Source organism: Bubalus kerabau, chromosome 1 (genome assembly GCF_029407905.1).
Source record: "Bubalus kerabau isolate K-KA32 ecotype Philippines breed swamp buffalo chromosome 1, PCC_UOA_SB_1v2, whole genome shotgun sequence".
Lineage (NCBI taxonomy): Eukaryota > Metazoa > Chordata > Mammalia > Artiodactyla > Bovidae > Bubalus > Bubalus kerabau.
This window is the reverse complement of record NC_073624.1, coordinates 16,201,143-16,214,989: the sequence shown is the minus strand read 5'-3', so window position 1 is coordinate 16,214,989 and position 13,847 is coordinate 16,201,143. Positions and strand designations below refer to the sequence as shown.

The 13,847-nt window shown below is 55.1% G+C and overlaps 1 protein-coding gene across 1 annotated transcript; it reads left to right on the top strand.

Moving 5' to 3' along the window:
- Positions 1-17: 17 nt before the first annotated feature.
- ACRBP (acrosin binding protein) lies at positions 18-7,757 on the top strand. Its single transcript, XM_055566081.1, has 10 exons — positions 18-60; positions 292-510; positions 664-758; positions 1,208-1,328; positions 2,295-2,757; positions 3,217-3,349; positions 5,261-5,440; positions 5,571-5,738; positions 6,813-6,896; positions 7,474-7,757. Exons 1-10 carry the CDS (start codon positions 18-20, stop codon positions 7,594-7,596), a joined length of 1,629 nt encoding a protein of 542 aa, XP_055422056.1. The 3' UTR covers positions 7,597-7,757.
- The last annotated feature ends 6,090 nt before the right edge of the window (positions 7,758-13,847 follow it).

Here is a 13,847-nt window from a genome sequence, read left to right as displayed (position 1 = left end):
GGCGACCGTCTGGGGCCATGAGGCATCTCGCCGCAGGCTCATTTCTGTCACTCCTGAGGGGTGAGCGCGCCTCCGCCCCCGGAGCTCTCCACCGTCCCCGAGCCGCCTTCCCCCGGGGCCGCCTGCAGCCTCTCCCCATCGTCCTTCCCCGCCTCGCCAGCGCCCCTGCACACTCACCCCAGCTTGGCGGCCAGGCACCCAGCCCCCGAGTGCACGCCCCGCTCTCGGGGTGGGTGTTCCCGGCCGGCGGGTGCAGAGAGGGGCCCATCGTGGTCTGTCCCCGACCCGCAGTGCTGCTCCTGCCTCTGGCACCGGCCCCCGCCCAGGACTCCGCCTCGACCTCCACGCCGGGCAGCCCCCTGTCCCCCACGGAGTATGAGCGCTTCTTCGCACTGCTGACCCCTACCTGGAAGGCGGAGACCACCTGCCGGCTCCGCGCCACCCACGGCTGCCGGAACCCCACCCTCGTCCAGCTAGACCAGTATGAAAACCACGGCCTGGTGCCGGACGGTGAGGGCCAGCCCTGTGCGCCCTCGACCCAGAGCGAGGGGACGGGTGGCCCTGAGCCCGGGTGCCCCGCTCTCCGGACCCCAGGAGCCCATCGCACCCTCCCTCCAGGAGGGATTACACCCCTGTGTTCACCTGTGCCCCACCCTTCCCTAGGCGCAGTCTGCTCTGACCTCCCTTATGCCTCCTGGTTTGAGTCCTTCTGCCAGTTCACCCAGTACCGTTGTTCCAACCATGTCTACTACGCCAAGGTGAGGTCAAGACAGAGCTTGAACCTGGTGTCACCGAGGAAGGGCTCCAGGCCATCCTTAGGTCCTCCCTCTCAGTCACTGGCTGACACTTGCCCAGATTCTGTGTGCAGACCGTCTCACCTTAGGCATTCAGACTCTCTGAACAATCCCCCTTGTTGACAGAAAAGTAAGGGAGAGGGATGGGAGGAGGCAGAGAGAAGCCTTACCGTTCCTCCCAGTAGTGATGTCATTCAAGTCAAATGTAAAAGCCTGAAGGCAGGAAAGTGGGCCAGCAGGGCGTCTGATTTTGCAGGGGACCCTGTCTCAGATCTAGAGGGTTCGACTCAGGGCCGTGTTTCCCTGATTTCCTCCCAGGAACTGTGAGAGAGGAGACCTGGGGACAGAGGATAAGGTGGAGTGGAAATGTGCGCTTTGTGAAAGGCGTTCCCACTCTGCTTCTCTCCTTGCAGAGGGTCCGGTGCTCCCAGCCAGTCTCCATCCTCTCACCCAATACCCTTAAGGAGGTGGACAGTTCACCTGAAGTGCCGCCACCTACCACGGTGACCTCCCCCAAGTCCTCCCACGTCACAGGTGAGACCCTGCCAGCCTCTCATCCCAGAGTCCCCAAACCCAGGGCTTAAGGTATCAACGGGAGGGACCTGGGGAGGTGAGCTGCTGGAGGTAGCCTTGGGCAGCTGTTTGCATAAGGGGAGAGCCTACTTTTTTGATACAGGAAAGTTAGGGCTTTCCTGTATCAGGGTGTTTTCTGACATTACATCTATTTCTGCCCTGAACTGATTTTTCCTTGCTCCCCCAAACACTCTGGCATTAAGAAGTCCTCTGGCACCTTTCTCAGCTCACATCTTCACTCCAAAAAGGATTGGTTGCTAGGTATTCAAAGTACTTGGTGCTTCCTAAGTGAGAGGGACAAAAGGTGGTATTAGAAGTGAGTTAGGAAAGAGGACACTTTGTGAGGGAGGTGGAAAGGGGACCCGTAACACTGCCACCACCGTCACCATAGTACTATTGTTTTGATATTTGTATTCTTGCCTGTGTTTTGTATGATTGGTTGTGTGAACATGTGTAATTTAGGCTGCTTTCCTCTACCTTTGTGTTTATGTGTGTGTTTGTGCTTATGTGTTTATGTGTGTGCTTATATGTTTATGAGTGTGTCTGTGCTTATGTGTGTGTTTATGTGTGCTTATGTGTTTATGTGTGCTTATGTGTTTGTGTATGCCTATGTGTGTGCTTGTGCATTTTGTATGTGCTTATGTGTTTATGTGTGTCTGTGTGCTTTTGTGTTTATGTGTGTGCTTCTGTATTTGTGTGTGCTTATGTGTTTGTGTGTGTGTGTTTATGTGTGTCTGTGTGCTTATGTGTTTATGTGTCGGTTTGTATGTGCTTATGTGTTTGTGTGTTTTGAGTGTGCTTATGTGCTTATGTGTGTGTTTGTGTGCCTTTACATGTTTATGTGTGTCCCTCTGCAAAGACGGAATGCCAGAAGCCTGACCATCCCTTTCCCTTCTCTCTCTTGGTCCCTCGCAAACCCTGTTGCAGCCACCGAACGACAGGTCTTCCAGCCCTGGCCCGAGCGGTTGAACAGCAACGTGGAGGAGCTGCTCCAGTCCTCCTTGTCCTTGGGCGGCCAGGAGCAAGGGCAGGAGCACAAACAGGAGCAGGGGCAGGAACACAAGCAGGAGCAGGGGCAGGAGCACAAGCAGGAGGAAGGGCAGGAGCAAGAGGAGCAGGAGGAGGAGCAGGAGGAGGAGAAGCAGGAGGGCCAGGGCACAGAGGAGGCGCTGGAGTCGGTGTCTAGGCTGCAGGCAGACCCAGAGCCCAAGTTTCGGTCTGAACTTGTGTCCTCCAACCCTTTCTCCTTCACTCCCCGGGTGCGGGAAGTGGAGTCTACTCCCATGTTGATGGAGAACCTCCAGGAGCTTATCCGATCGGCGCAGGAGATGGATGAAATGAATGACGTGTATGACGGGGAGACCATCTGGAGATCGCAGAGCCCCGGCAGGTACTGGACGTTCTGTCTCCCCCACCGGCCCCACCCTTCCTTCTGCCTTTGGGGATGAGAAGCCCACTTGGCCAGCCTTGGCCTCAGACCCACCCAGATCTGCTTGGGCTTTGGGTGCACCCAGCGGCTGCCCGCCTCACCTGCTCTGTCGCTTAAGCACTGTCCTAGATGCCCATCTCTACCTGGCATGGGGTGAGCCCTGAAGCTAGAGCTACCAGACTTGGGTTCTGGGTTTCTCTCTGCCTCTGATGAGCACTGCAAATTTCATTTCCCCTTTCTGGGTCTCAGTTCCTCATCTGTAAAAGGAGGCGGTTAATCTGGAGGCCTCTCACCTCCAGCATGCTGAGTGCATGTGACTAAGACTGGATGGTAAGGGCAGTGGGGATCGAGTAGGCATGGCTGTCTGCCCTGGCCCTCTGGCCCATCCCCTGCAGTGGTGCCATCTTGGTCTTTTTGCAGCCTGCTACAGCTGCCCCACGTGGAGGCCTTGCTGACCCTGTGCTACTCGATTGTGGAGAACACCTGCGTCATAACCCCGACAGCCAAGGCCTGGCAGTACTTGGAAAATGAGATCCTTGGTTTTGGGATATCGGTATGCCCACCGAGCTGTTCACTGGCTCCAAGTTCACGGGCCTAGGGAGTAGAGGATGGGTAGGACCACAGAAAGCCTGAAAAGCTCTCCAAGTGAGAACCCGTTCTTGGAAAGACATTTCCAGCTCCCCTAAAAGGAAGGAGGCTCAGGACAGAGTCTGGAATCCATTCCTGGTCAGAATTCCTTCTGTGGTTCAGTTGCTAAGCTTGAGTCATGTCCAGAGTCAGTTCACCAACCACAGGATGTGGCTGTACCTTAGATGCAGCTCTTCTTCCAGGAGGGGTCCTAGAACCCGTTCCAGGGCTCTGTAGAGAGATCCCGATCTTGATATGTCCTCATAACCCAGCGAATTCTATTTCCAAGAAGTGTAGGACTTTCCAAAAGCACAAGTTAGCAAATGTGTGCTAAGAGCTGGCATGCCATCCATGCATCTGTCTATTCAACAGATATTGATCTGGCTAGGTATTTGAGACACTAGCAATTCTGTCCTAGGTAATTTAGCGATGAGTGCAACAAGATCCAATCCTCTGTCCTCCTGGAGTCCACTGGGAGAGAGAGACAAAACAGAGACCAGTGTGACAGGGATCGACGCATGACGGATAAGTCTAAAGTTCAGAGAGCAGATGGCGAGCACAAAAGTCATGCTGGGGCAGGATTGGAGAATGCCTCTTAGAAGAACTGATGACCTGAGACCTGGAGATAAAAGAAGTTAACCAGGCAGAAGAAGGGGTTGGTAGAAGGTTCCTGCTAGACAGACTAGTGTGTGCAAAAGCTCAGAGGCAAGAGAGAAGAAATTCCACGAGGGACCAAGAATGAGCACACTGTTACGCTTCCTCCCGCTCTCAGGGAGCTGAGATTGAGTAGCATTATACAAAAGGAGTGTGGGATGGTAGGTGATGGAAAGAGAGTTATTTTCTGGTGGAGGTGGACTGCACGTAGGAAGTTCAGGACTAATGGAGAGCTCATGGGATTTTAGGGCTTGGTTGAAAGAACAGTAAGGAGCCCATTTTACCTGGAAACAGAGTCAAAGAGGCCATGATGTGAATAATCCCGAATGGCAGTCCGAACAGTTGTATTTCATTTGGTAGGAAAGGGGAATTCAGTTATGATTTGGGGTTAGGGACCTGATGATGCCTCCCCCATGAGCTGTTATGAGGAGCGAGCAAGAGATTGTGTGACTGTGACGCGCTGACCGGACGGCCTGGAGATCCTGCCAAAGTGATCCTCCTCTTCCTGAGGAGACTCACTCAGGGCGGAGAGCCCTGCAGGGAGATGGGCGGCTCCACATCTAAGAAGGTCCTCCAAGAACTTGGAGGCTCTGAACCCAGGTGCTCCAGCAGAGGACCTGGGTTTTTGAGTTGGAAGCAGCCGGACCAGTGTCTCAGGTCCATCATGCACTCGATGTGTGTTTGAGCAAGTGACTCAGCCTCGGGGAACCTCAGTTTCCTGGCAGGCAAATGGAGCCATGCTTAGTAGCTATTCTATTCCTAGGAAGACCAAATAAGATGAAGGCATTTATCAGCCATGGCACGCAGCACCGTGCCAGCTCTTTGTAAATATTAGCATTATCATTAGCAGAGAGGAAGGGAGGACTGTGAGCCTTTTTCAGTTAGGCAAAGTTAGACATCTGTCAGGCACTTGGCCATGGGGATTCAGAGCTCAGGAAAGAGATCAGAACGGATGATAGAGGCTTGGGTGTCACCTGCAAGAAGATGAAGATTGTTTGTGAGGAAATAAACCATCCTGGAGGAGGGGGAAGAAATAGAGAGCTGATGGGAGGTCCTTGAGGGGAGGACCTTGGGGAGGGGAATTTGGGAAAAGCCAGAGGAGCTTCTGGAAAAGGCTTAATGCGGGGACCTTCTTGGGGGCGTGGGACTTCAGCCTCAGGCCCTCAGCCGCACCCCTCCGCAGGTCTGTGACAGTCTGGGGCGGCGACACTTAGCCGCGTGTACTCTCTGTGACTTCTGCTCGCTCAAGCTGGAGCAGTGCCACTCGGAGGCCAACCTGCAGCGACAGCAGTGCGACAGCTCCCACAAAACACCCTTTGTCAGCCCCCTGCTTGCCTCCCAGAGCATGACCATTGGCACCCAGGTACCGACCCAGCCGGGCGGGCTGCGGTGGTGGCGGTGGGGGTGGGGGTAGGGCTTTGGGCAAGGTCGGGCAACCAGGGGCTGGGGGGGTGAGCAGGGTGCCCACCTCTCTCCTGTGTCCCATGCCACAGATAGGGAGCCTGAAATCGGGCCGCTTTTACGGGCTGGACTTGTATGGCGGGCTGCGCATGGACTTCTGGTGTGCCCGGCTGGCCACTAAGGGCTGCGAAGACAACCGAGTGGCCAGCTGGCTCCAGACTGAGTTCCTGAGCTTCCAGGATGGAGACTTCCCCACCAGGGTCAGCCCCACCCCGCTCACCACGCTTCCTCCTAGTCCCTCGCTCCGGGGAACCCTAGGATGTGGGGCGGGGGGCGTCTTGGGGCCCTGGCTTCTGAGAGCTGCTCCTCACTGAGCCTCCTGCCTCTTTCCAGCAGACTCCCCTCCCCCCTCCCCAACACCCTTCCTCCTACCTCCGCCTCCCCTGGGCCCCCAGGAGACCAGGATTGTGTTTAGCAAAGGACTAGCAATCCGGGAAGCTGGAGGGTACAGGACTTGGGGACACAAGACAGGTCTGGTCCCAGCTCTGCCAGTTACCCTCAGTGGGTGGGGGTGGGAGGCCTCATTCCTAAGACAAACTTCTGGGTGATGCCTGAAGTGCCGCTGACAGTGATCCAGTGCTTCCCTGCCTTAGTCTGTAGGCTCCTTCCTGAATCTTCCAGTGCTTTCCCTCTCAGTGGGATCAGCTTTACCCCCTCCCGAAAAGTCACCTCCCCTGTGGGACAACCTGTTGTAGCTAAGAGCCAGCACCGCCCCCCTCACTCCCCCAACCCCCGCCTTCTGTGGTTTAACAGAAAAAAATCAAGACCAGAGCAAGTTGAGGCTACTTAAGAAAGGGCTTTTAGCTGAGCAGAAGGGCCTCCGCCTAGCTTTCCTCCCTGAGCCCCTAGATCTGGACGGGGCCTTAGACCATCTCAGCTGTTCCCCTGGGTTTATGGGTGGGGTGGTGAGGGCCACAGAGGGAAGTGGCTCCACCCAGGGTCGCACATTAGAAACACTTCCGCCTTTTCCGTCCTAAGCCGTCTCCAGGAGGCTCCCTGAGATGGGACTGCCACTTGGGACCCTTCCATGATCTGGACCCTTGGTACTCACTTCCCCGGTCCTCTCCTCAGCTGCTTTTGCAGCCTGCTGACCGGCAGAGCAGCCTCCTCCTAGTTTCAGCTCCCAGCTTCTTCCCAGACACAGGGTGACACTGAAGGGGACACCCCGGTGCAGAGGGTCTGGTTCTCTGCCCTGGTTTCTGCCGTGGGGGGCACTCTGAAGGGCTCTGAGGCTTCTGAAGTCTTCCACCTCCCATCCCCCGCTCCTGCCTTAGATCTGTGACACGGAATATGTGCAGTACCCCAACTACTGTGCCTTCAAAAGCCAGCAGTGTATGATGAGAAACAGGGACCGGAAGGTGAGCCGCCTCCCGCTGCCCCCACCACCCCCATCAGCCCCTCCATGGGTCACTGCACGCTGACCTGTTCTGGCCACTTTTCCGCCTCCCCCACGCACCCCGAGCCGTGGCATCCATCTGAGCATGGGGGTGGGGGTGTGAAGAGCAGGTGTGTCCCCCGGAGCTCTGTCCCTACTCCTCCAGCCACGAGGTGAGCAGCTCTCCCAGGCCCCCAGGCCAAGGGTTCCGGGATGGGGGTGGAAAGGGGAGGCTGCCATCAGAAGCCCTGGGGACACACTGGGAGGGAAGAACCCCCAGCCTGGTTGGTCAGAGAGGTCTAGATGTCAGTCCTGCCTCCTGCTCTTACTCACTGACTCGTCTGAGCCAAGTCACTTCCTCTCCAGCCCCGGGCTCCTCATTTCTAAAAGGAGGGGTTCGGGCTATGTGGTGTGTCTGGCTGCTTTTTAAAAAAAGCCACATCTGAGCTTCCGCCTTCCCTGACTTTTCCTGCACTCCCTGCAACCACACCTGCCCCCGCCCCGGGATCTGGACTTCTGACACCTCTGGCTCCTGGCTCTCCCACTCGGACCCTGCATAGGTGTCCCGCATGAGATGTCTGCAGAATGAGACGTACACTGTCCTGACTCCGGACAAGAGTGAGGACCTCGTGCTTCGATGGAGCCAGGAGTTTAGCACCTTGACCCTTGGCCAAGCTGGATGAGCTGGACTCTGTCCTCTCCCCACCCGCTACCCCTTCCCACACTCTCCATTGCTTTCAGACCCTGGGTTGTCTCTTACTTGGCCCGAATCACGTGTCTTTTGGGTTGGGGCACCGGTCCCAGAGAGGTTGGTGATGGGAACTCTGCCCACCTTAAAGGATGTCTATACATAAAATGTTTATTTTTAACTTGTGTGGCCTGGTTTGGTTGTGATCCCCTCCTGGGCCTGCCCACCCCCTGCCCCCAGGGAGTCAGTCCTCCAGCCCCTGGCACTTATGGAGCCATCTGTCGGCAAGGGAACCCTGGGGGTGGTTCTCAGGGAAGCAGTCCTGTGCCAGGAGAAGACTGAGAAGTCAGAAGAAGTCATGGCCGGTGTCTTGGGGACCGTGTGGGCCACGAGGGCGTGTGTGTCTCCATTTCTGAAGCTCTGATCCCATGATCTCAGATGTGAGTGCAGGACTGTCCCTCTGGAGGGTCATCTGAATGAGACTGTGTCCAGGGGGGGCCAGCCCCAGGCAGTATGGCAGAATTTGCCATTTATAGGAGGGAGGAGGCAACTGGGCTGGAAGCCCTTGCTCTGACATCCAGTCTTGGGCCCAATGGTCCAAATGGGGGGGAGCGCGTCATGACAGCTTGCATGGAGATGTGACTCCAGCATCAGCCTTTAATAACGTGGGAATCAGGACTTAGCGGGTGGTCGAGTGGTTAAGACTCCATGCTTCCAATGCAGGGGGTGCAAGTTTGATCCCTGGTCGGAGAAACGAGATCCCACATGCCATGTGGCCAAAAAAATGAAAAAGAAAATTTCTTGAACTGAATAAAAATGAAAATACAACATATCACCTTTTTTAAAAAGTTAAAAAAAATAACCTGGGGGACTTCCCTTGCTGTTCAGTGATTAAGATTTTGCCTTCCAGTGGCAGGGGGTATGGATTCGAGCCCTGTTTGGGAAGCTAAGATCTCAACATGCCACAAAAACCAAAAACATAAAAAACAGAAACAATATTGTAACAAATTCAATAAAACCTTATAAAAATGATCCACGTTAAAAAAACAAACAAAATCTTTCAAACAAAAAAAAATAACGGATCTCCCAAAACATATTCTGGAGACACACACGTGGGGATAACTATATAGCATTTAACAGAAAACGTTATGGAAAAGCTCAAGCATACACAAATATAGAATAATGCAACCCTGGTGGTTCAGATGGTGAAGAATCTTCCTGCAACGCAGGAGACCCAGTTTCGACCCCTGGGCTAGGAAGACCCTCTGGACAGAGAAGGGAATGGTTACCCACTCCAGTATTCTTGCCTGGAGAGTCCCATGGAAGGAGGAGCCTGGTGGGCTACAGTCCATAGGACTGCAAGGAGTCGGACAAGACTGAGCAACTAACACACTCACAATGCACCCTCAATGCCCCCATCACCCAGCTTTTATTATCAACATGTGGTCAAGCTTTTAAGACCCTGAGAAACCCTGTAATAGAGAAACCTGTTCGACTTAGTGTTTCCCATACTCATTCAACCACAATGTCCTTTTTCACCTAGGGCTCAAAGCTTGTTTTATTTTTTTGCATGGAGTGCAGACAACATGCCTGGCCCTATTGATCTGGAAGACAAGGGGCTCAGCCCAGGCTACAGAGACTAGGGGTTGTCATCTGAGTCCTGCTCCCCCTCCCCCACAAACACACAGAGGGAGGTATAAGCCACCTGTGACAAGAGCAAAACCATCTGCTGGAACCCAGAAGACACGAGACAGCCAGGGGGAACCGGCAGGACAGCAAGAGGCTGGGGGTTAGTAATTTGGAATCTGCGGTACTGGGTGTGACAGCTAGGCTTCCCGGAAACTACAAGGGGTGTGAGAGGGATGGGTGGTGGTGAGGGCATTAGTGAGGGTGAGGGTTGGGGCTGCATTAAGTGACATTCTGCTGGGGTTTCTTCTCTGGCCAAACTGTGAAGGCACTGAGGTCACGGCTTCCTCCTCTGTCTCCCTCCCTGCCCGCTGTCTTGGGGTTGGGTGCGGGTGCGTGCAGGGTGCCGGGATCTGCTGAGATCTGCTGAGGTGGGTGTGTCCCACCGCCGGGAGCAGGTCCTACCAGCCCGGCCTGGCGCAGAGCAGGCAGAAGCCAGCTCGGGAGAGCTGCGAGCCACACCGACGAGCACAGGTAAGGGGGCCTCACAGGTGGGATTGAACCTCACAGGGGCACAAGGACAGCACTCCTCCTTTAGAATTGGGGGACGTGGGTGGGAGTGGAGGTGAGAGAGGGCCCTGGGCCTGGAGAAATCTTTCTGAATAAAGAGCTCAAAGGGACGACCTCAGGCAGGCAGACCGCAGACAGAGGACGTGCCCTGGAGCATGAAGCCAGCCCCTGGGCCTGTCTGTCCTGGGGGCTGGGTTTTCCCCTTCACCTACTCTCACGCTGAACTCGGGGTCCCAGAGCCACTGAGGAAAGCGGGCCCTCTGAGGATGGTTTCCAACCCTCTCCCATTCTCAGATAAGACAATGTCCAACGCCCACTCATCCGGAGCCAGGCCTCTGCTGGTGATAGTAACCTGACCTGATTAAACTCCAGAGCGGGTTCAAGGCACAGACCTGCCCTCATAGGGACCTTCCCAGCCAAATCCAATGTCTTAGAGGCGCCTGAGAGACACTGCCTTCACCCAGGGCATTTTCTTTATAAGATGTCGAGGCTAGACGTCTCCAATGTCCTGCCAGGTCTGGTTGAATGTGGTCCAGGAGTGTCATGCAGTGGATAAAGTTTCAGATACTGGGCACAGGGTCAGGGTGGGGGTGATATTTGAGGGTGTGCAGGGCCTTCTTTTGGTTTTGTTTTAATATGTATTTATTCATATATTTTTGTTTGCGCTGAGTTTTCTTTGCTCCACACGGGCTTTTCTCTAGTTCCAGAGAGTGGGGGCTACTTTCTACTTGTGGCGCATGGGCTTCTCACTGTGGTGGCTTCTCTTGTTTCAGAGCATGGGCTCCAGGTGCATGGAGCTTCAGTAGTTGTGGCTCAGGGGCTTAGTTGCCATGAGGCACGTGGGATCTTCCCAGATCAGGGATCAAAGCGATGTCCCTGACACCTGTGTGTCACACCACTGGGGGTGGCTGTTCCCTGTTTGTGGGGGCCTCCCTGATGGGAAGGGGCCCTCCCATCAGGTTGCATCTCTGGTCCCTTCAGGGTGATCTGAGGTTGTCGCCAAAGGGGACCTGGAGGCAAGGGTTGGGTTGAGACAGAAGCACAAACTTTCAACCCTTGAGCTTCATCTCCTGGCCACCCAGAGACCGTAGAGCCCAGCTGTGTCCCTGTCTGGTGCCCTCAGCATGCACCCCAGCAGCTCAGAAGCCTCCCAAGCCCAGGCCCCCAGGGAGGGATCACAAAGGCTTGAGGGCTCCACACCACACGCACTCAGTGCTGCCCAAGGGCAGGGCCAGGTCCATGAATCCAAAGGCTTCCCGAGGTTTCTTTGAGTCTGTGGGACCCAGCCAAGTCCCAAAGCAAGGACCACCCAGAGCACAGGGCTGCCGAGAGTTGATCCCATTTGAGTCCTGAGTGATCGAGACTTTGTTTCCTGTTTTTCCAGCTCTTGACAGCAGGGTGGAGAAATGTATGCAGGTGGGGAGGTGACAGCCACTCACCGGGCGACTAGTCATTGAACTTTTGGCCTTTTCCTAGAAAGGAGAAATGGGATGAGAATAGAGAAAGGGAAAAGATGCAGCCGAGGATGATGTTGGAAGAGCTGAAAGAGAGGCCAAGAGGGGAAGGGTGGGGAGAGGCTGGAGCAGGATCTGGGCTGCAGAAAGCAGAGCAGGGCTGAACCAGAGAGGAAGGAGGATGGAAGTTAGACAGGACACGTGGAGGGGAAGACCATGACCCCTGGGTCAGGAGGAGGCCATCCACTCAACTGGGTGACCTGGTACTATCTCCACCTTACAGACTGCCCCAATCAGCCTGCAATGCGGGAGACCCAGATTCGATCCCTGACTCAGGAAGATCCCCTGGAGAAGGGAACAGCTACCCACTCCAGTATTCTTGCCTGTAAACTTCCATAGACTGAGGAGCCTGGCGGGCTACAGTCCCTGGGTCGCAAAGAGTCAGACAAGATTGAGTGACTATTAGTCACTTTCACAGACTCCCCAGACCCAGGACAAGCTGATGGGTAGGATTCATCTGTGTTCCAGAGCAGCCCTGGGACAGAGATTTTCCTAAAGCTTTCATCATCCTTTTGCTGGATGCTCAGTACAGTTTGTATCCGTTTGGGAAATCTGAACATACAGGCCTTAAGAGTCTTCACAATCACACGTGTCTGTGGGTAGAGGTTGCATCTTCTCGTGGCTGCCAGGTTGCGGCAAGAGAGGAAGTGGGTTCAGTTAGCTACAGGGTCTGGTTACACAGTGTGTGTGGTGAGGGTGGGGGTGGGGAGACATGCTGATGGGCTTTTGACTGCCCAAATCTAAAAGTAGGTCAGAGCTATTCAGAGCTGGTCTTCTGGGGCAAGAAGGATGAAGAGACCAGAGATTCCCACTTTCCAAATTTCTGAAGGGTGTAGATTCCGAAGGCAAAGAGGTGATGAGAGCAAGGCCTTTGGTGGATGTTCCGAGAGGCGGGGAGAGCAGGGGGGAAGTGGGGCAGGAAGCTCATGGGGAGGGTAGCAGACAGGAGGAAGCTGGAGGTGTCTGTCTTCCCTCCCTGCCCCCATCAGTGTCCCAAATCACCCAACCCCCTTCTGTTCAGCTCCCCTCTGCATCCCTGGTCAGGCGCCAGAAGGGTGGACGCCACGGGGCCAGTTGTGTGGAGGAGAGGAAGGGAAAGATCATGATCTAGCCTTCTGTCCACTTTTATCCTCCATTCTCACTTCCTGCCAGGGCAGAAAATAGCCCTGCCCCACTGACTTATCTCAGCAAAGCGTGGTGCCCAGCCCAGCTCAGAGGGCAGTGGGGCCGGTCCCAGAGGCCCCAGGGACACAGGGATCTGGGCCCTGGGTGTGCTCATGGCAAGCTGAAAGACGGAGAAGGTGAGGAGGAGAATGACCACGCATACTCTGGTCTGTGCATGGTGTTGGGGCGGGGGGTAGGATGCCGGAGGGGCAGTCCCCAGGCCTCTCTTTGCCTCTCAGTGTCCTGGGGCAGGGATCTGCTTGTGGCCATCTGCACACCTGTGTGTGTGCCCCTGAAGTTGCCCGTCTGTCTGTCCATCTAAGGATGTTGTCTCGAAGACGGGGGCTGGGTCTGCCCTCCTCCCCTGGCTTGGCTGTCTGAGGCTCCATGCACACACACATGTGTTACACACTGATCTGTATGTTACTAGCAATCTTGTGTGCCCATCCTGTGGTGCACCCTTATCTGCCTGTGGCCTTGCACGTGAGTGCAGCTGTGCGCTCACGTGACCTCTGGGCATGCTGAGGTTGCTGAGCCCGTGTGGGCCTCCAGGTTCCCCTTCTCCCTGGTTAAATGAAGTCCTGGTGTCTCTGCGCTTCTGGGGCTGCTGCTGTTTCTTTGCTTTACCGCCCCCACCCCCAACCTGACCTCTTGCTGATGGCAGGACAGAGGAGAGGGGCTTGCTGCCCCTTCCCCATACCTAGAGCCCTCCTTCCATTTCCTGTTTGCCTCCTTTTTGGCAGTTTTTCCCATCTCTGCCATCTGGCCTGGCACTGTGCCCATTCAGTTCCTCTGACAGGGAGCCCCAGGGAAGCAAGCGGATGGGGTGGGGGACCAGGGCAGGGGCCTGGCAGCTCTCAGTGCTCGGCTTAGGCCATTCTGTGTGAGTCTGTCAGAGAGGGCTGGTTTTTTGAGACATCAACCCAAGGGCTTCTCGGCTTTGGAATGGAGGAAGGAGAGAGCATCTCTGAAGAATTCCTAACTCCACCTTTTAGTAGCAGCTCACCTAATACATTGTGGTCTCATTAACATGCAATGTTGTTGATGAGAGCCTCGTGTGCTGTGTGCTTAGTCACTCAGTCCTGTTCAACTCTCTGCCACCCCATGGACTGGAGCCCACCAGGCTCCTCTGTCCATGGGATTCTCCAGGCGAGAATACTGGAGTTGCCATTTACTCCTCCAGGGGATCTTTCTGACCTAGGGATCGAACCCAGGTCTCCATTGTCTCCTGCGTTGCAGGCTGACTCTTTATCAGTGAGCCACGAGGGAAGTGCTGAGAGATTTAGTATTCTTGGAAGAGAATTATCCATTCACTCATTCATTCATCCTAATTGTAAGGAGCTATTGATTCTCCAAAGAATGGTTAAGAATG